Genomic DNA, 24,022 nt, shown 5'->3' with positions numbered 1-24,022 from the left:
CTGTTCTTTTGCATTCTTTCGACAAGGGAACCAAACTGTACACATCTGTAAGTTTTCAATATTCTGACGATGCATCATAATCAGCCATATATTTTAAGCATTATATTGCATTCAGTCGCAATCGGCTATTATGGGAGTATGAATGCCAAATGGGCAACAGCAAATATAATGAACCACACTGGCACTTCAAGTTGAATCTGCGGTTTTCCAGATGGCATTTATTCATACTCCCATAATATTACCAACTAAATGCATGCAGTTCAATGCTTAAATTTACATTGGATAACAATTCTATAATAAACTTGAGAGATTTTGCATCCATAATGAATAAACAATTATCGTTAAGGATGGACCAGTCATTTCAACAACCATATTCCATGTGGGATCTCTAGAATGACAATAGTGATAACATAATGGTGATGACATCAAATAAGCGGATAGCATGCGCTGAATAATGCCAACTGCATTTGGTAAGGTTACATGTGAGAGTAGTGGGGTTGTGATGAAAATGGTAATAAATATATATATAAGCCAAAAGGATATCATATTGCAGACTCTGAATGCACAAAACAACACTACTGGTATTAAACTATGACTATTACTAGTGTTATTTCGGACTGAAGAAGGCCCTATAGTGGCTGAATATATATTCCATAGAAATGATTTTGATTTTACTTTGAATTTATTTTGGCCTTTTATTTCGGATTATTAATATACTAGCTTTATACCGTTTTTCCTCATTATAAACTATGACTGCTTCCTGCTTAATGACAGTTTTATCTCTTACAACTTCCTGCTATATTTGATGCTAATCTGGAGATTTTCCTGGAATATCCTTGTAATTCCTATCAAGAATTTACAGATTTTTACTGACATGTTGTGTGTGTATCTCATATAGTAGAAAAATAATAGATTGAAGGATGTATGCTTTAGTCCAGCCCAGGGCTTAGCTGTATGTTAGTCAGGGTTATCTCCCCTTGTGTAAGTAGGGGATTAATGTCACATCCTCCCAGTGCCTCAGCATGAGATATGTCAAATTATCTTTATTAAGTATCCCACTATAAATGGTCAGTATATATAAACATAAGGCAGGTCAGAGCCTAAATGGCAACCCTGACTAAATGTTCCAAAGGACTTGAAGATCATGCTAATATTTACTGGTTCAATTTTATTAGAACTTTTATAGCATGTAGCTATATAGCTTTTCTACCAAATAACAGTCTTTGGTATCCCAAGACACATATATTAAACATTGAAAGTTGGCATATAAGAGTTCAAAAGGTAAATTTAAAGAAATTAAATATATGACCTCTTTGCACTGTTGTCTGTTTGGCATTATAAATTAAATGCAAACTCTGAGAGGTAGCGACATACATTTAAAATTTGTCTTGCTGTCACAAATGACAATGATGGTCAATCCCATAGTCTTCTGATGATCTTCAAGTGTACACAAAGCTAGTATGACACTTAATATTCAAACCTAACCAGAAACATGTGTCATAGAAAACTGTAAACAACAACACACCCTCCCATAGTCATATCATAAATGACAGCCCACCAGCTGCCCTGTGTCCATTCTTTGTCTCAGATGATCAGCCAGTAATAGGTGTAATAAATGACCACCACATGTGACAATACTTTACGTGTGGCAGTGGACAGGTGTAACACCAAACTCTGCCTCAGTTTATATTGTCAAATTACCTGGATTTACCAGATACGCACCAAGATCATAAACGCCAATCAAAGAAAACAAAGTCAAGTGGACATTTATTATAGCCAATTTGGGCTTGTTTGAAGTAATATGAGAGACCAAATGACCCAACAGGTTATGATCAATTTTATCTTATTGTCATAAACATGACTATGAATTGAAATTCACTTATATATAATTTCTATCAATAGATCTTGCTGCTAAAGTTCAGCTTATAGACTAGTCTAGTACCAAATATACTACAGATGTATGTAGCGCAGTAAATGTTATTTTTGTAAGACTTTAATTTCATGATTTTGATAAATATAGCATCCTTCTAGGGTTGATTTTCACAACTTTAAAACAACTGCGAAATAATGCACACCGGGGAACATTTTCATTCCTATATACTGTTGTTATTGACTGGAATATATGTTTTGCTCACTTACATGTTTTTTATTTTTACAGAATATATTTTAATGTACAACTGGTAAATTTATATAAGATAGTAATCAAGTATTTAAAATGTTAAAATAGCGTTAACAAAAACATCTGATTGGATGGCAAAGTTAGTCTTTATCTCAAGTACTGTGGAATTTATCCATGCACATAAAAATGTATAACTTTTACCCAGATTGTGTTTGTCATCGCCTCAATTTTGACCTTGAGTTGGACATTTGTCCCTGTGGGGTATATATGCTCTAGTTATAATTAATTGGTCATGTCCTTTGGCCGAGACAACACCTTAAATCTATGTAACAGTGATAGTAAGTTTTTTCTTTCTTAATGTTCTGCATAAAGGTATAACTACAACTGAATTGTTTGTTTTCAGTATATATTGTCTTTGACAGTATGTTTTATTAATAAAGCACTGCAAAATGGGCAAGAGTTTCTGCTGAGGCACAATACAAATATACTACAGTCTCCCAAAACACATGCAACAACGTAACACACACAAAGATGCCTGTCCCTAAATGACCTTAGCTATTGATAATAACATACCAATTCAACCAACCAACTTTTGTATGTTAATTATTGCATATACATCATACAGTTGCATATACATTATACAATGCAACATACAAATACTGTAATGAATTGTATGATCAATTGGTAGTTATGTTCACTGGGAGTTATACCTTCCATAGGTAAATGTTGGAATGACCTAAAAGTACTGAAATTGTATTAAGGTCAGTTTCAGTTTGACGAGTCAGTTCACAACCAAAGCTTAGGGGAATTAAAAGACATGGCCTGAAGGAAAATGGTGAGTGTATGGAAGAATACCACTTAACACTTTATTTTCTATAAATGAGATCAAGCCAATCATTTATGCAATTAACTTTTTCACCCCTCAAATAATATTTGAACTCTTCCAGATCTATGAGTAGAACAGTCCATTGTAAAATTATAGGGATGAGTGGATTATTAATGAAGATCACATCATGTAAAACAATCTCTGTAAGTATATATAATCCTTTAATCATATTTACCTCTCTGCAACCTTCCTTATCAGAAATATGACCATGCCACATAACAAGGCCCACCGGAGGTCAGTGTACTGTGGATGACGTATCCCATCCTCTTTATCAATGAAGTCAGCCCATGAATGGCCTGATCCACCAAACCAGAACCACTCGCTCCAAAACGTGGTTCTCACATAGTCATAAACTTTCACCAACATCACATGTAATTCCATTTTGTTCACAGACGAATGTTTCACAAATCCATAAAAAGCCACGGCATACTTTTATCACGTTTTTTTTATCCAACCGCTGAACATATAGATCTAATACGAAAATAGCATTTGTTGATGAGGTTTACATAGGATGAACACCAGTCAACATGTTGTATAGTAGCACGTGTCTGACAGGTCAATATTAGGTACACATGTGTGTGGATCACACATATATACTAGTCTTATAGTAGTGGTAGAAACAGATGTTTGTGTAAACTGTAAAGTCATCGGCTCATATCTTTGTGTGGGTCATCACAGGCACCTGGAGGCACACAATGGCATCATGAAGGATATACCGGAAAGGAAAAGCACACGAACACTTAACACTAGCACAGACACCAAACCAACACTATCTCCTGTCATGAACTGTGTGATATCTCTTCTTATTGATATCTTCAGCTAAATCACACCACACACACATCCCACTCAAATATACATATAGGGCCGCTTCCTCCCACAAAGTTCATTTAATCATCAGTTGACCTTGACCTCTGCTCACTCTTGTACGGGATGTGTATATAACTACTACAAATTATGAATCACTCCACCTATTAGCTCCTGGGCAAGTTTTATGAGTGTAATTGTTGAAGGACATCAAATACCACATATATAGTTCGTCATCACAAGTACAATTATTTATTCTGTACGAATATTTGCATTTAACTCATATGAAGGCGTGTAGAACCATAAGTCTACAGGTAAGTTCATTAACATATACACATTCCCCTATCCTGGAGATGCTTTTCAGTAACATACTTAAGCTTTTCTCCTTCAGTAAATATCTCGAGGGGGCACACCATCTAACACAAAGAATGTGAGACAAGTTTTAAAGACTGTGGTTTTTAATTTGGAGGAGACACAAAGCTTATTATGGCCACGCCTGTTTACAGTTTAACTATCAATAGCAACTTAAACCTATCTTATTATTTGACTCAGCCAGCACGAGAAATGTGCTCCCACTTAAAACCTAAAAACATATGCCCAGACTGGTCAAACAATAAAAAACACCTGAACAATTGACAGTGATCAAAATCATCATGACCTTCCATCTGTCTGTCAAAATCATTAAGGAACAGTACGTAGAGTAGTGTACATTGTTATTGTGGGTGACCGATTTCTCTTATAGGTACCTGGTGTGCAAACATGTGAAAGTGTGTCTAAGCGTTGTGTGGTGTGTATCTAAGAGATGAGGTATATATATAAATGTGTTGTACATGTGTGCAGGCACATACATATATTGTGTCTGTTAGCATGTATGTTATTTGTTGTGTCTGTAAAACATGTGTTGCATCTCGATAGAAACACATAGGTTTCAGCAACATTATGCATTTCTATATACATGTGCATTGCAGTATAGGCACATATGTTGTGTCTATGTGCACATGTACTCATTTGTGTGCAGTGTTTGTACAGTATGTGCAGCTACATGTGCCATGTATATGTGTTGTGCCTGTATATGTACATGTGCAGTGTGTAAATGTACAGGTTCATGCAATGGACTAGTGCTTATATACCAATTACACCATATATATGAGCAGTGCTATATATTTATATATATATATATATATACATAAAAAGAAAACACAACTATATTTTCCTCCGTAGCGCTTTCTCGGCTCATGCCGGTCTTCAGGGGACAAGATATAATTATTGAAGAATTTTTATATTTTCGTGTTTTGCCTTTTGTTTAATCAGACATTGTATTATTTGTATTTTTCCTCATTGAATGTTTATATCTTGTCTCTTAGCAAATGACGTCATGAATTATGACGTCATAATACGTCTTCAATAAACAGTCTGAAGAGCTCCCTTGAATGGGGCGAAAGTGCTCACCAGTCAGTCGTTATTGTTTTTATTTCTTATATATATATATATATATGTGTTTGTTCCTGAAGAGTCATCAAGATATGATGAAAGCACTAGAGGAAGGTCATTGAGTTTTATTTTTCTGTACATGTGCGGGTATATATGAGTCTATAATACTATTGTATACACATATGCAGCAGCTTATTTGTAATTTCAATAACTCAATTCCATTATAACAGTTGTACATGTCCGTATACAACCACTTACAACATTATACAAGCATACCACTGTGTGACTTAACAGAGTGACTTTCTAAATAATTTAGACGCTACGCTACATAACCATATAATGAAGACACCAGATTAAACTTTTATCGATTCTTCACGATAACAGTGCCGTGTGACACAAATAAATGATCTTATATATAGTGTGATTTTTCATACATATATACCTTTGATCATTCCACTTTAAGTGTCTCACCTTTATACTACATGTATAAATATCGGCCATGTGAAAAGTGACATCAAAACATCTTTATTATAGAGCGGCAGTGATCAAAGACAGACAGAAATGATGAACAAAGGAGTTATGTGGTATTACTGAAGACCTGGAGGTAGTGCAGGACTCTGATAAATTGTCACAACTCTTTATAATTTCTGGACCCATCCTACACAGGTTGTCTGCAGACATATCCATAATACTATGATACTGATACCATCTCATAATGCACTAAAAATCAGAAATTTCTTTTAAAACGCACATGTAAATGTAATAACCGTTCCTTCATATGTGAAATTAGAACATAATGTGTTGGGGTGGGTCTGCACATATGCTAGCTAGTACCCTACAATGATCCTCCCACCTCCTGGAGTTATATTACTTGACTGAAATAAGTAGGTCAGAACAGTTCCCATCCTCTCCCCATGATTAACACATTTTACTAGTATATATAACTGAACAATAGGAGAATAACATAACAAAACATGCAAGTTGCAGTAAAAGCTGTTAATATAAAAAGATATCTAATTGTTGTATATATCTTTGTAGAGAAGGGGAGATAATTCTATGGCATACACTGTAACAGCAAATGACAACTGTATAAGATTAAGACATCTAACTATCAAAGGGAGACAATCTGAGATTAGGACTGAGATAAGATATGATGTAAACATTGCTATCGGTGATACAATATGTTATAACAGGGTCAGTGGTGTATAAATATCTAGCCCTAGGCCACTGTCTGATTGTGAGATAGGATAGTCATTTTAATTATCTTGTCACTTGGAATGTTAGGCATGTTCACTGCATTCCTATAGTGCTATAGGTTAGATATCTATGTATGCTGGATACTGAGTAAATACGCAGATTTTTATTACTTCAAGGACCCTGTAAGACGTCACACCATAATCTAGTCCACATCTGCTAGATGCCAGTACATTTTTTTTTTTTTTAACTCAAAACAAGTTACAGAAAAAACGTACTGTCTCATATATTGGTAAATTGGTAATTTTCAAAATACTAAAATGACAGTTTTGCTAGAATTCAATAAACTGAAGATTGACTCATATTAGAGGAGGAGGTGGTGGTGATATACAACTTAACCTGTCTATAAAGACCTACGAATTGACCAACAAATAATTATCTTTTAGCCACTAATTAAATTGGTCTTTAATTCAGGTCAAATTGTGTTGTATTTGGCCATCTGGGACCCTAAACAATGGTCTCATAAGGTGGTTGTTAGATGTACAGAGGTGATTTTACTGTATTTCCTAAAAACACATTTAATCCTGTATCTTATATTGACCTCTTTCAACAGTGTGTTTTGTGAATTGTGGGATCGTATGTTCAAGGCCTGCAATATATATAGGCAGTTGGTATAACACCAGACATCGCAAAATTTGCCGGTCCGACGGACATGTCTGGCAAAATTTGACTCGGACCGCCTATTTCAAAATCTGGTCAGGATGACCGTCCGGCAATTATTGAGGACTGGAAGTCAGTAGAAATGGTGTCTCTGAAGTATTATGCTGGTGCTGAACCTGGCAAATATGTAAACTGCATAAGATAAATTAGATAATCATAAAAACAGATGCCTGGATACTTATAGCAGAGAGTTATGTTTACTTCAAAAATTCACATTAATGTTCGGTCCGGCAAAATCTTATTCGGTCGGACCTACTCACAGTCCTTGCCTGTCCGAATGTCCAGCTTTTTTTCCCCAACTTTTGCGATGTCTGTAACACTGCTAACATAGAGGTTGCTGAGTAAATTGTCCAAGAACTTTCTTTAATCCCATGTTAAAGTCTGGTTCAATCCATATCTCAAGTCCTCACACAACAAGAACTGTTAACATGTTCCAAACAAATGATCAAAACATATACTTCCTGATCATGACTCTATCAATAGAGTTGATATGGGGCAAAGAAGTACATATAATTCCAACCGTGTGGACAAAAAAATGTCAGATTTTTCGAGGCGATCTGCCCCTTTATCAAGACACACAAAACAAACACAATTGCATTATATGATATGAACAGTAATACGGGACAATAAAAGTAGAAGTTGATATGTGTATTGACATGTTTTTTGCTGAACTTTTACAATCAGACAGGAAGAGTGGACCATGATCATGATCACTGTCCGGTATGTCACAATCACCAGCAGGTCATGAAGTGACCACAGGTCACTGCAGCACATCTATTTTGTCATACCGCAGAATTGTATCATTGATTCCGATCATGGTTGTAGCTGAATGTTTTTTTTAAACACTTTATTACCATTCACGGCTAGGTTACTTATTAAGTTGTATGCAAACAAGGGAGATAACTGGTACAAACAAGGGAGATAATTGGTACAAACAAGGGAGATAACTGGTGCAAACATGGGAGATAAATGAGGCTTCCCCTGTCACAACATGGCCACATTGAGAAAGCTAGTTAACTTTCAAAGTACACAAATGCAACTTGCAAGATTAATATGTGTGATTGATTTATTAGATGTCCTGACATATTACGACAAGCCCTCCAACTCTGGATTGCGAGTTCGAATTCTATGTGGGGCAATTGTCAGCTGTACATGTAGGTACTGTTTGTTGGTCTATATAGATCTATGCTTTATATCCTAAGCTGAATATGAAATCCAAACAGATAATATGAGAACAATTTACCTGCCTACAACCTAATTAAATAAAATAATAACACGTTAAAGGAGTTTGACTTATCTTAATTATTAACGAAATTTTAAAGAGGCCGTGCCAATAAGCATCAAGCTTTAGGTGGAAAGTGAAAAAAATAGAAATTCAAATTATATACTTTAAAGTAACCCCCTTTGGCTAAGAAACAAATTCCATAAAGAATTAAGTTGTTTGGAAGGCCATTTTTACTGATTGGCATGGAAATTTGGTTGCCATGGCAACAAGGTCTCATAATTGGAAAAATGTTGAAAAAGCAGGATATTTGTATGGAAAATTCAAGCATTTATAAAAATGACATTTGTATGAAAACAAAATATATTCATAATATGAAGTATATTTGATTAAAATAAATCATCAATAAACAATCCAAAATTATAGGATGGTTGCTATGGTAACAGTAAATAGCCACATCCCTGACTTCCAAAAATTGACGAAAAATGTGTACTTTTTGTTGAAAAATTATGGAAAATCCGTACATTTGCCATGCAATTTATATTACTGAGGATCATTAATGGATGTTTAAGTAATGAAAGAAAAAATAAAATTGGGTAGAAAATTTAATCTGTTTTCTTAATGGATGACTGAAATTAGGTCATTTTTACACATTTTTATTAGAAAAATAGGGTCATTTCTGTTTGTTATTCTTTCAATGTTGTATTTGTTTCATTCAAAAAAAAATATCACTGCTGGAAGCTTATTGAGTATGCTTAAAATTGATTAATTATATAAAAAGTGAAATTTTAGGACCATTTGTCATCGAAAATATCCCTAGCAACATTATTTATTCCTTAGCAACAGCTTATTATTACTTATATTTCTACTGCCTCCTCTTTCAAATAGAAATAATTATATTGTCACTATAATATGTGAACTGTGACATTACTTGACACCAAAAATACAGTTAATTCCTTTCACCAAACCATATAATATATATGTAAATGGATTTGAGGGAAAAGGCAGATATAGAGACAAAACTGCATCAATAGAAATTCTTTTGCCAACTTTTATTCAGCTTATATAATAAAAAAGTCATCACACTATAAACATATGCCCTCATCAGTCATCACACTATAAACTTGTGCCCTCATCAGTCATCACACAATAAACTTATGCCCTCATCAGTCATCACACTATAAAAATATGCCCTCATCAGTCATCACACTATAAACTTGTGCTCTCATCAGTCGTCACACTATAAACTTGGGCCCTCATCAGTCGTCACACTATAAACTTGTGCCCTCATCAGTCGTCACACTATAAACTTATGCCCTCATCAGTCATCACACTGTAAACTTATGCCCTAATCAATCATCACACTATAAACTTATGCCCTCATCAGTCACCAAACTGTAAACTTATGCCCTCATCAATCATCACCCTGTAAACTTATGCCCTAAGCAGTCATCACACTATAATCTTATGCCCTCATCATTACTGAGACATCAGTCATCAGAGTGTAAACGTATGCCCTCATCACACTATAACTTTTGCTTCTCATCAGTCATAATTACTTGACTGTAAACATACACTTATTACATCAGTCATCACACTATAAACTTGTATGCCATCATTCAACATACCCTCACCAGACTGAAATATCTTTATTAAACATCCTTTCACAACATTTGATGTCCTCATTAAAAAAATTCAACTAAAATGTTTTGTCCATATGGCTTGATAACAGATCTCTGTAGACTCATTTTGTGAAAGTATCTGTTCCAAACTGAAATTACAACCAACACACTCTAAGCTTATTAATTTATCTGAATTAATAAGCATCACTTTGGTCTTTTGATATCACACACTTCACCAAACTGTGTTGGTCAGTTCACAACTAAGAGTCTGCACAGTGGTTAAGATGTCCCGACATATTACCACAAGCCCTCCACCTCTTGGATGCGGGTTCGAATTCCATGTGGGGCAGTTGCCAGGTACTGACTGCTGGTTGGTGGTTTTTCTCCGGGTAGGCCGGCTTTCCCCCACCAACAAACCTTGCACGTCCTTAAACGACTCTGGCTATTAAAAGGACGTTAAACTAATATTAAGAGTATCCAGCTTCATATCAATTGCTTGGTGAAAGTAGAGTGATAAAATGTCTGCTAGACAGAACTCCATGTATTTTAAGTATAGAACAAGCGCCTTCGGTGGTATGTACAAGTACTATGGGTCTCGCACTGGTATTTTGTGGAACTTTCTTAACTTGGTACGCCTTGACAATTGGTCCATCAGCAATACCTGATCCACTGAGTCTTTTAATGCAGATGTCATTCTAGAAGTAAAAATAGAAAAAAAATATTTAAAATTTACTACTAATTGATTTCTAAAACAGAATGAATGTTTGCAAAATGAAATGATACAGATAATATTGCCATGGGCAGCACAAGTTTCAGAGTCAACATTTTAACAAATTAAGCTTAATAGAATCAGAATTAGAGACAGAAAAGTTTGTACGGATGGTCAGAGGGACACTACATTAAAAACACACACACACATATGTAGGTACACGTTTGTGTATGTTTTATGGTGGAACAATTAAATGATATAAATTGCAGTAAAACATCCAATGATTCAATTCATCCGTGTTTTACTGTTCAAGAAACATTGACACTTAAGTTATACAGACTGTACCGACTGTTTCCAGGTTGGTGTTTTAAACACATATTGGTTTAAGCACTGGGGTGTCAGTCTTTTATATCGTTATCTTAAATATTTAAAATGTCACAATATGAAATATTCTTGTTAAGAGAACAATCAGTAACCTATATTACTAGTATTAGAGTACTTGAAATCATTTCTGTTTTGTCTGACTATACATAAAAATAATTTTATATACCGGTATGTAAATGTTTCTACATAATACATGATATAGTGCATTTATATAGAGTCTACATAAGAAATAATTCCTGTACTACTAACGAATTACAGTAATAAATAGCTGTAGAGCACTTAAAGGACGTACAGAAACTGAAAACAGAAAAGGAATATCCAACAATCATTCATTCAAGATATTAATAATTTAATAAGTTACTTACACTTACTAAATATTGCATGTTTTTTAATTTTTATTTTTTCATGTATATTTATAATAACTTATACACCTAGATTATTCTAGATATTATAAAATAGTCAGTTTCTTCAAAATTTTCATCAATTTATCTTTACCATATGGTCATGATCAGTGATGGATCCAGAAGGGTTGAAAAAGTTTTGACAATCAGGCAACCGCCCCCTCCACCCCCACCGGAATTGTCTTTGATTCTGCCACTGATTAATGTACTCTCAACAAACTATATATAGCTATAAGGTTATGTTATGAAAATAAGTATTTCCATTAAGTACAACATACAACTGTTAGGCCAACTAACAAGAAATTAAAGAATGGAACCGGCAATAGAATAGAATATATGAAGTGATTTTTGTTGGAATTCATTCAATTTCTGTCTCATTAAAACATTTGCATAATAAAAAAAACTTACCAAAAGTAATCCTGTCACTTCTTCTCCATTCCTCCACACATATTAAGGCCAAAAACATAGTTAACAGCACATTTATGCAGGCTTGAAAACATGCTGTTCTGTAAATAGATCGCCTTTTGTTGTTTCATGAATGGAGAGTTCCAGGCAAGGGAGGTAATTATATACTCAATCACTGGCAAGGGAGATAATCCAAATGCTAAATTATGCCAAATTTCAGGAAATTCACAGGAAAAATATATAATTTATTCTTTCCATTTCATTTTTCTACCCAATTTTATTATTGATTATTTTTAACCAATTAATGCTTATTGTTTTAGTATAAATAACATTATCAAGCAATGTATGGATTTTGAGAAATTTTTCATTACTTTTAGCAACATTTCAACATATTTTAACTAATATTTTGGGGGTTTCCGGCCTCTTGGATCTTAAGAAAATTATGAAAACATATTTTTTGTTAATTTTTCACACGCCTATAATGATTTAATCAATTTAAAATGTTGTGCAATATGAAACATGGCATAAATTTTAAGAAATTTCGTTATGTTTAGATTAATGCATTTTTTCACATATATAATTGTATATACCCCCGGTTGCCATGGATACAAAAAATATTTTTTCATATCAACCAACTTTTTATGATTAGTTCTTTATATATAACAAATAAACAAACAATCATCAACTTCTGTGATTTTCACACTTTCCACTAATATAGTGTACGAAGCTCGATGCTTATTGGCACGGTTATTTTAAAAATTACCTTAGAACAATCTCTCATTGTCAAATTAAACTTTAAAGTTAACTTCTGATCTAAAGAATAAAGATTGAAAGGAACATAGCAAAACAAAAACAAAAGTTCTATACAAATTGCGTTAATTTACAACCAATGAAATGAACTACAAATACTGGTGCATATTTTATAAATCTAACAATACAATATGTTTTAATTAGTACTAGTATACCTATATCATTATTCAGGTGAAGACCACTAAATGCGACGTAGCATAGCGTAGCATATGATCTGTGCATTCAAACAATCTGAAAATAATCAATGGTATTCTCTTTGAATGACTGATCCTGATTGCTGTCCATGTCCAACACAATAGATAATGATTATATGACATGCGCACCTTTATAATTATTTTTACCTGTATAGTCTATATTTATCAAACTGAAGGGTTACACTTCCTAACCTTTTGACTGCCTTTAAGCTTATAAGTTAATCCGTACATATGCACCCATATACAATTAATTCTCCTATAAGGAGATTGAGACTACAGAACTCAACACAACAGAACTTGACAGGACAGTATGAAAATGCCTCCCAATTTCCATGTAAGGGCATGACAATTGAAAGTTCACATCATTTGGTTGTTAAATATAGAAAATAACATGGTGATTTAAGGTTGAAACTTACATTCCAAAATATGTGCAATGTGGAAGACCTGATTTTTTTTTCAGAAATTGTTTATTATGTAATATAGATTAACATAGATTTTGGTTTTTCAATATCAATCAATCAATTGCAGACTTATTTAGATAAAGCATGACAAAGGGATTAGACATTTTACGCAGCCACGCATTGTAGAATGTTTACTGCTTACAACAAATATATATCTCACCAACGACAGTGTTTTAATGCTTTCGATTCACTGTACTTGTTCAAACATATGAATGCTGTGATGCATGTATGTAAGTAATTAATGGTACCTATATAAGCTGACATCTATATATAAAATGATATTTTCAGCGCAAGTCACTTTAATGAGTCTCACCATAGAAATTTCTAATTACCTCCCTTTCATATGGTCTGGATGTCATAATATGCACAGGTATAATAAAAATAGACAGTCAATTGATACTATATACGACACAAAATCAATAAATACACTTGCCGCTAATCAAGGCCAAACACCATGTGGCCGATCTGTACACCGATCTGTACACTGCCGCTAACGACTACACAACACCTAGGCTCTACCTCTGGTCACATGACCTGATGAGGTCATAGTCGCTCAGCAGACCACCGACTCATTAACTAATTAATGCATTGGCAGCTTGATGCGTTGGTCTAACATTTCTTTCTCATCTAACTATGACTTTGTCACTACCTGGTAAACATTTATAATTTTACTTTCAATCTCACACACATAAGACAAATAACAGTTGTTTTCAATTATAGATCCAGCAGGAATATTACTTCATTATAAAAGTTTACAAAGGACTGCATACGTCATGCTTTGATTAACTAACGAGAAAGTATATGAGTCAACAAGTAATAATCAATGCCTATATATTCATATTGAATGAGTGCCATTAGGATACATATAGGGCATTTCCTTTATTATTCCCCACAGTGTAACAGAACAGCAGAGCAATAACAGATCGACATGGAATGATACGCTCATCAGCAGTAACCAGGTGGCTAAGTGGATAGAGTGTCTTATATTCTACCTCTAGACCCTGGGCCACGATGACGGAATGGTTCGAGTGTCTGAAATTCTACCTCTATAGACACCAAATCCTGGGCCAAAAAGGCAGAGTGGTTAAGGTGACTGATATTCTACATGTACCTCTAGACCTCCAAATCCTGAACCACAATGGCAGAGTGGTTAAGGTGTCTGATATTCTAAATGTACCTCTAGACCTCCAAATCCTGGACCACAATGGCAGAGTGGTTAAGGTGTCTGATATTCTACATGTACCTCTAGACCCCCAAATCCTGGGCCTCAATGGTAGAGTGGTTAAGGTGACTGATATTCTACATGTACCTCTAGACCCCCAAATCCTGGGCCTCAATGGTAGAGTGGTTAAGGTGACTGATATTCTACAAGTACCTCTAGACCCCCAAATCCTGGACCATAATGGCAGAGTGGTTAAGATGTCTGATATTCTACATGTACCTCTAGACCCCCAAATCCTGGACCATAATGGCAGAGTGGTTAAGATGTCTGATATTCTACATGTACATCTAGACCCCCAAATCCTTGGCCTCAAAGACAGAGTGGTTAAGATGTCTGATATTCTACATGTACATCTAGACCCCCAAATCCTTGGCCTCAATGACAGAGTGGTTAAGATGTCTGATATTCTACATGTACCTCTAGACCCCCAAATCCTGGGCCACAATGGCAAGAGTGGTTAAGATGTCTGATATTCTACATGTACATCTAGGCCCCCACATCCTCATGGGCCTCAATGGCAGAGTGGTTAAGATGTCTGATATTCAACATGTACTTCTGGACCAAAATCCTCGGCCATAATGGCAGAATGGTTAAGGTGTCTGATATTCTCAAAGGACAACCAAAACTAACATGATTTTGTAGCTCTTGGTTATAATAATGTTGATGAAAACTAATAATTAACTTGACAACTTATTGTCATTATATATAAATTTCAGTTAATTTGATTTATAATGATAGAATTAGCACCTGTCAGACTTGTACATATAGTTTATAAAACAATATACAATGTATACTTTATTACAGATGATGTAGAATGGTATTAGAAAATCAATGGTTGCCCTATTGTTGTTAGTAATCCATTTTGCAATTATATATTATCTGTAGTGTTGATGTATGCGACACCTGTTTTGCAGTTGAGTAATTCAAGCAGCTTGAGGTCTACCATTTATATTTGTAAGGTTACGTTGTAGCATCTGTTTAACAAATAAAAATAAGGAAGGAAAATAGAAGCATTTCTTTGAAAAAACATCAGGAGCCAGAGTCCACACGTTATTTGAAGTAGACTATAGTACCATATGTTTAGACAAGTTTATAATTAAGATGAAGCAAAAATTGTTTGACAGACAGCTGGCTAAAGCATATACAGGTTGAGTAGATAACAATAATTAGCTGAAACATATTGATGTTAATTAGCATATATAATACAGTCACAGTATTTGGTAACTGATCCAAAACAGACAATGGAATCAATTTATATAGCAAACATGGGACGCATTTTATCATTTAATTTTTTTAAAGGAGTTTTAATACCTAATTATTTACAAAGTGACAGTGACAGAACTGAAGTTGATGAATAATGAATTCTATTTGCATTTTTCCATTTCCACTTAATTAGTATTTCTATTATCTATTTCAAGTTTCAATTTTTGTCGATCAGCACTCACATTAAATCGGTTTGTATTTTAGTATCATTTACTATGATAGTGAGACATATGTACATAGAAAGACAAAACAGGTGTACAGTACAGTCTGCAATGTAAAGTATAAGGTGCCCAATATCTTATATGTCTTTGGGAACCATCCATTGACAGAGCAATTTCTAAATGGTAATTCCTCTAGGATAACCTCACTCCAGCAAATTTATGCATGGTATATGTATACTTACACTTGCTATTTGATCGAAGTAGACATGTGTTTATATATATATATAGCATTTCTGAAATGATTTATTCATAAAACTTGTTCTTTCAAAAACCAATATTTCTCTCAGGAAATTAGCGGTTGGAAATTCCAATAGGGATTTCACCCAAGCCTATAAATATTTAAACTCTTATACATATGTATAGTAATTTGAAGGTTGGCCATACAACTCGATATATATGCTTACACATGTCTGTTTAGCTTTCCTATTAACTTCCTTTGACATCCATAGAATATATTAACACCTTATGACTGAAGTTACATTGAAACACATTGTTTATAGTACTACCGTAAGTATGCCCTTGTCACTGTTAAAGTAAAGAGCATTTTAATTCTGGACTGTCACAGTCATATTTCCTATTTAAACCCAGGGGGAGATAATGGGCTTTCACTAATATTTGAGACAGAAATTTCTAATGATATTTGGTGTGGTTTATTAAATTGACGTCCTTAGAATTAACAGCCAGGATCATTCAAGGGCGTCCTACCATATCATGTATGTGGTATCTTGTGTGTGTGAACTACGATGTGCGTGTTTTGGGAGACTGTGGTATATTCATGTTGTGTCTTCTTGTATAGTGGAACTCTTGTCCTTTTTATAGTGCTATATCGCTGAAGCATGCTGCCGAAGACACCAAGCAGCACACCCCACTCAGTAACATTATACTGACAACGGGCGAACCAGTCGTCCCACTCCCTTAATAATGAGCCCTAATTATTAGAAGCAGCAGAAGAAACGACCTTTTTCTTAATGAAAATTTTAGGGAAGACATAATTTTGAAAAATGTAAATACTGTTAAGTTTCAGTTTGTTAACATTTCATCTAAGTCATCATGAAGGTTCAAATTATTATTCTCTACCAAACTTTACATTAATATTCCCTCTTTGCATATATTACAGAAATCATCTTTCTCTGTGATGAAAAATATATGATGTAACGCCCACACACATATGATATTACAATCAATAACTATACCCGTAACAGCAGATAACTAAATCCACATAATCGTCAGTGTCAATGGTGCAGGTACATGTACATACCTCCCAAGAAGAATTACACTGTAATATGCCAATACATATAGAACACATGGATTTAACTTCAGATTTTATCAAAATCCTATCATTTTCAGATTTGGCTATGCATAATTTTTCATGAGAAAGCAGTTATTTAAGCATTAAACTATCTTCCTTTGGCATCTATGGTCTATATATATAGATGCCATAGGAAGGTAGTTTAATACTTATATTTACTATATCAACTCATTTTAGGGTCTCTGCATTAACATTGTTTAAGCTAGACCAGGAAAACCGTTTATCAACGATGATTTAATCCACAAGACTGAACAGCCATTTTAACGGTGATAAGTTGATGTCACCACGTCAACATTAGTGACGTCATAATGGTCACATTTTGGGTGTCGGTTATATCGTCACATACTTCACTTTGCCTTGGCATGGTTAGTTTATAATATATAGTAGAAGTGACATTGATATGTAAATAATATATCCACACAAATATAAGATATCATAAAACCATTATAGGATCAAGTAGTGTTAAAATTGAGGACAAGTTAAAGTCTTTCATATTTGACTACAAAAATAATTTCTTCACTTTTGTTAAACTTATAAGATCTGTTCTATGTCTACAACTCAACACTCACCATAAGCTTTGCAAGATCAAACACAAAACAACACACTTGTATCCCATTATCCTAGGAGGTAAAATTAATGTTAAATTGAGCAAGGATAAAAATGTTATATCTATATTTGTTGTCAATGAGGCATAGTTTTCTTTACACCGGTAGTCTACATTTCATCGAGTGTAAAATAAAGTTCTATCAATCATCTTCAAGGCTAAAAGCTCAATTGTAAATGTAATATTGCCTCAAACTAAAATTGAGTTTTATAAAAAACATTAATTTCTAATTTTTGCATTTCCATTTTTAAAGTTCATATCATTATTAGCATGAAGGTAGATTTTCTGAAGGATATCCAACGTAAACAAAATCATTTTTCAAGAATTTGAATTTTGAAACTCTCCCCTTTGTAAATACAACACCATGGTTGATGATGTGTGAAATGATTGTGTGGGCTGTCAAAAATATGGGGTATTAGGGTACATTGTACATGTATATATGTGCATTCAAGATGAAAGGTGTGGCATTGGTGACTGTGTATACCCAGTACATATATATATTTTAGATAGGATTGGCAAAATAACTTATGATCTAACATTTTATTTTAGGTCTACATATTATGTAGCTTGCACTTGTGTTATAGCCATCTTAGTCCATCCTCTATTGCAGCCTCAGTAAACTTGATCTGCTTTCTAAAAGTAATTAACTGTATATATTCATCTCAGAATGTAAATTCCACATCACAAAAAACATACCATGATCTTACATATACCCAAGTCCTTACAAGACTTATTTTCCCACGCAATCTTACAGTTACAGGCAAAAACAGGTAAAAAAAAAGTCACAAAATTGAATTTGTTTAAAGATGCGAACCTTTATTACAGTGAGTTAAACTAATAATAAATCCATTCAAGATCCGAAAAAGACTTACGACACTGTTATAGATCATATAAAAGAGTATTAGATGACCTTTAAGACACAAAAACCTTGACCTAGAGCTTGTCTGTGTGTTGTCAGCTGTTTCAATACCATATACTATATATACAATCGGTCACTAAATATCTACTTAAACAACAAGACTTAGGACATCTCCATAGCCTTTGGCCGACCCTGACAGGGATTACCTGGTAAATCCTATATCAACAGGATGTTCATCCACAAATATTTGAAAAGAATAATCTAAAAGAAAACCTAACTTTTTTTATAAAAGCCTCATGAATGAAATTCATCTAAAAAGAAACCAGTCAGTGCATCATTTAAAGAGCTATATATATACAGAGCTTCTCAAAGTTTCATTAGTTGTACTTGGTATATTTTTGCAGACTGCTATATATAGGCCATGGTTCGCTAAGGTATATCCCGTCTGTACTCTGACAAAATAGCATGGCTTTAAATTTAAAGCATATCTCCGATAAGAAGTGTAGCAAGCTTAAGGTGTATGCCTGTATGGGATTAGGAACAAAAGCTTCTATAAAAATATTGCTAGAAGAAAGCTTATCACTCTCTTCAGTTGTTTCAACACTTTATTTTTATAAAAATGTTTATTAAAGAGAACTTTTATTAGCTTTGCCATTTTTCACAGAGTTCTATAGATATATTTTCAATTTTCAAGAAAATCGTACAATCTACAAAAACAATGTAAATACCAATAAAGCATAAACAACCTGTCTTATGCCAAGAACATATGATTGATTGATGGGGCTTATAACTGAGCCTAGGACAATAAGAGCATATGAAAATCTGGTTATTTTAAGTTTGTAATTTTTAACTAGAAAAAGTTGACTTTTCAATATAACTCTGTAATATGCAAAAACAGACATTATCAAAGACCTTTTGACAAGGACAGTACTAGTGGTAACAATGTTAAAGTTCTGACCGACCAGATGTGACCAGCTGAGTGAGTTTACATACATTAGCAGATACTCCATAAATGCCATTATGACATACAACTTGATATGAATAATGTAATACAATGATGGCTGTATCAGAATAACAATACATTGTATTTGATAAAATGACACAAGTTATAGACTATATCCTGTATATCAGAAGTGATTTAGGGGAAGTTTGTACTTTTCTCTCATCTTACTATACTTTGATGTTATTTGATCAAGTAAAAGACAAACCATATGCAGTTTTCACTTGTATTTGGACCTGCCTCATATTTTACTATAGCATTTACATACACTACACATATGTAATGGAGCCTTAATTGAATATAGTGTGCTCTCAAAATTAGTTTCAAAATAATCATTTACCATTATAATTCAACAATTATTTGGAAACTAATTTTGAGAGAACACTGCATCACTCTAAATTAAAGATTATATCAAAATCTGTTGGTTTTTTTTTTTAACTTTTTTTTGTCCATATACCAACAATTAAATTTGAACACTATATATGACCAAGTTCTTTGAACTTCGAAGCCAAAGTAGATCTAGTTAACTGTTCCCAGCTGTACAAATGTTTTACAAAGTCTGGTGTACAGTGTCCTGGTGAGCTCTGTATCAGGACCCTGGACCTTATATATATTATTAGTATGGAAGCAGGATAAACATTAAATGTAGGTCAACTACCAACAAAAAGCAGAATGTTTCAAAACCTGGGGAATGTATTAGTACTATGTAGCGTTATGCCATATGGTAACCTCTTTTATGAGTATGGAAGGGCTAACAAGCAGACTTTTTAGCCATTCTTATATAATTAAATGTTATTCCCAAGCTATTAGGAAAGGATAGACAAAATGGCAAAATCTTAAAAGCAAGCAAGCATTGAAGAATGTCTTGGGGGGGATTGCTGAAGGATAATCATCATGATCAGCAACTTTCCATTTTTGACATCGCATTGAATTTACTGCCCAATGCTTTTCCTCTGATCTGTACTAAGGGCAAAATTAATATTATATAACCGTCAGAACCAATTGCATGCTAGCATTGATTATGAGATTGATCAAAACTTAAGATTAATCAAGGCTAAAGTTTGCAAAAATTAAAAAAACATATGTGTCTCATAATTACCAGGTAGGAATGACACTTTTTAAAATTTGCATAAATTTATATGTTTTTAGTATTCTTCATTTTCCTAAGGTCATACTGATCTTGCTGACGACTAGATCAGTGATAAATCTACGTGCGCATCCCGAGTCCTGGACTCACAGAATTTTAAAAGGAACCATGAAATTTCTGGGAATGGGTATCTATAACACTGTGGGACCCATTGTTTTCACGAAAACCATTGAAAAGGACCCACGAGAAATAATCGTAGATTGAACAGTGCTAGATTTGTTTCTGTAATTACACACATTATGTATATTTCATAGATCTATAAAAAGCATTACTATATAATTCTAGACAGTGAAAGGAAAACATCTCTTATTAATTATTTTTGATCCAGGTGTTAATATCAGCTGTTGAATGTTCAGCAGGTTTATATGGCTAATTGATTTACACAATACATTGTACATACCAAGGCAGATGGGCACACTTATCAAGATACAAGTTTACCACAAACATGCTGATGTGTAAAATAAACAAAAGATTAAGCCTAAATCTGATCATATGACATTATATGACCCCAACACGTTATAGGAGGATGAACTAGGATGGGGTCAAAAGGGTCAAATTATATTAAAGTTTGGAATTTCAAAATTAATTTGCATACAGTGACAATCTTTAAACTACTTTTCATGGGTCTTTTTTATCTATATCGCCAAAGACACATGTGCTAGTGGGTCCTACATTGTTCAAAAGACACATTTCCAGAAATTCTGCAAGTCCTTTCAAAATTCTATTACATTACAATATGTTGTGTACGAAACTGCATATATTACATTTATCACTTTAGGCCTACGTACTCATCTGACAATTTTAATCAAATATTTTCAGGATTTCAATTTATTTATCCATATTTTTACCAGTTCCACAGATATTCCATGTGTTTTCTTCAAAAAATTATCTCTTAATACAGATTAGTACAGTTGCTAATGATAAATGAAATTTAGGATTTCATAGTCATCATTCTCAAGGCCTTTGTATGCATAACAATAGAATGATGCTGTTATGTAGATAAATGTCATACGTACATGTAACAACTATTGAATGAAAAATCAACAAAGTAAAACAATGAGAACATGTTAATGATAAATAAAGAATACAAACAAAAATATGCACGTTTAATTAAATCAATTGGTGAAATGCTGTTTGATAAACAAAGAAACGTCCCAGTCAGGACAGGTGTGTGTACAGTACACAATACCCCTTCACAAAAGGCTAGTTATATAAATATAATTACGACCCAACACGAAAAATGTCTGATATTTAAAAACCTCTATCTGGCCTACTAATTGATTTGGTCTCATATAATTTTACAATGTAGCTCCAATATACCTAATCACTGGGTCATATGAATATTAAATAGATCTATGCACTTAAAATACCTTTGACTTTGTCAGATATAAATTTTAGATAAAAAGCAAAAACAAAAGATCCCGTTCTCTGTAAACATGTGTAAACTAAGATGGAAACAGAATGATAGATGATAAAGTTCTCCCATTGGTGATTGATTCTGAGTCGCGGGAATGAATCATGCAGTAGCTAGAGGGATGGTGAGGCATTTATAAACGAGGCGCTGCCAGTTTTTAAATGGCTCCATCGAATGTATCAACTAAATGAATGTAAACAGATCTATTACATCTAAGATTTGATGAAACTAAGTTTAACTTAACAATTTTATCCTTTATATATTCATAGCAAAAATATACATTTGTAATATTCAGATATATGAGTAAACTTTATCGAAACAATGCGTATTCAGTCAGTACCGGTGAAATGGAAATCCGGTCACTCACCTTTCATACAGCTTCCGAAAGGCGAAAAGCAAACAACCACACAATATCACGTATTTTAAATCTGACACAACAGGGTGATAAAAATCGTCACTGACATTTTCAAAGTCTTTCCATGTTACACTCTCTGGTAACCAAAATTTTTCATCCCAAAAGAAGGCATGAAATGCCTGAAACGCTTCGCGAAGAAACGCCATCTTGTCTGGGTCCTGATCTAATGAGAAACTCGGCAGGCTGGTTAATATATCCGGATTGTAACAATGGTTGCCTCCCCATCGATAATCATATTTGTACTAAAAATCTCGAAAAGTACTATATAAAGCATAGGCCTATAGATAAATAAAGAAAAAATGAACAGTTAATAATTAATAGAATAAATAAATAAATAAATAAATAAATAAATAAATAAATAAAATAAATAAATAAATAAATAAATAAATAAATAAATAAATAAATAAATAAATAAATAAATAAATAAATAAATATAAAGAAATAAAAAATAAATAAATATCTTTTCTTTTATCGCTTTCTTCGTCGACATCATCATCATCAGCAGCAGTCTTAAAGTCAACTAGCCGGAAAAAATTATCGCAACTGAAAATATTTTTTTACATTTTTAAAGCAAAACATGATTTTTCATTTGTTTGTACGTTTAAAGGGACGTACCTCAACCGAAACGACTTTTAATCTAAAATTGCTATTTATTTAAGATATAAATATAAATCATACCTTTAAAGCGTTTCGGGAACCAAACAGGAACTATTCAGGAAGCCTGTAATACAAGTTTTAAACTTTTTTTTAATGAATGCTTTTAAATGACTCAGATCATCAAATGCTCAGTCAATGATTTTTCTGATATTTATGTGGGCACTCCTTGTTTGTATCGAAATCCTATCCTTAATATTCCAGCGTGCTTGCTGATTTTTTTTGCCGTATCTAAACATTTATTATTTGTTATATACTCATTATTTTATTTGATTCTTGCGTATTGCCAACACATAGTAAATTGAAAGGAACACACCATAACCCAAACGTAATTTCAAAATGTAAATAAAAAAATGTGGGCTTTCTAATTTTCTAAGGGTCGCAAAGTTATAAGCTAATCTTTATTGCTACCACTTATCATCGCTTCATGAACAATGAAAACTATGTTAATTTCCACAAGAATTTATAAGTGATACGTCATCAACTTCATTAATTTCCATAACGCGGGTCGTCTTGTGTTTACATGTATGGTCCACAACTAGTTGATTATCA

General features: G+C 33.5%; 1 protein-coding gene and 1 long non-coding RNA gene across 6 annotated transcripts in view; both read right to left on the bottom strand.

The window, feature by feature from the left end:
• LOC138314338 (ceramide synthase 5-like) overlaps positions 1-22,971 on the bottom strand; it is a 73,005-nt gene extending 50,034 nt beyond the window's left edge. The window contains exon 1 of one of the 5 annotated variants that reach the window (XM_069254631.1): positions 22,769-22,971. In XM_069254631.1, coding sequence (XP_069110732.1) covers positions 22,769-22,962 — 194 coding nt within the window. In that variant the 5' untranslated portion in view covers positions 22,963-22,971. Of the gene's footprint in view, positions 1-3,180; positions 3,988-22,768 lie in introns of those variants that run through there. The other 4 variants (XM_069254633.1, XM_069254632.1, XM_069254630.1 and 1 more) reach the window with 4 other exon arrangements.
• On the bottom strand, positions 9,408-12,638 carry LOC138314339 (uncharacterized). Its single transcript, XR_011207359.1, has 2 exons — positions 11,901-12,638; positions 9,408-10,693 (listed from the first exon to the last, which is right to left on the bottom strand). It is a non-coding gene; the product is annotated as an uncharacterized lncRNA (long non-coding RNA).
• Positions 22,972-24,022: the final 1,051 nt, after the last annotated feature.

Source organism: Argopecten irradians, chromosome 2, assembly GCF_041381155.1.
Source record: "Argopecten irradians isolate NY chromosome 2, Ai_NY, whole genome shotgun sequence".
Taxonomy (NCBI): domain Eukaryota; kingdom Metazoa; phylum Mollusca; class Bivalvia; order Pectinida; family Pectinidae; genus Argopecten; species Argopecten irradians.
The sequence above is the reverse complement of the archived record's forward strand: the minus strand, read 5'-3'. Positions and strand labels throughout refer to the sequence as shown.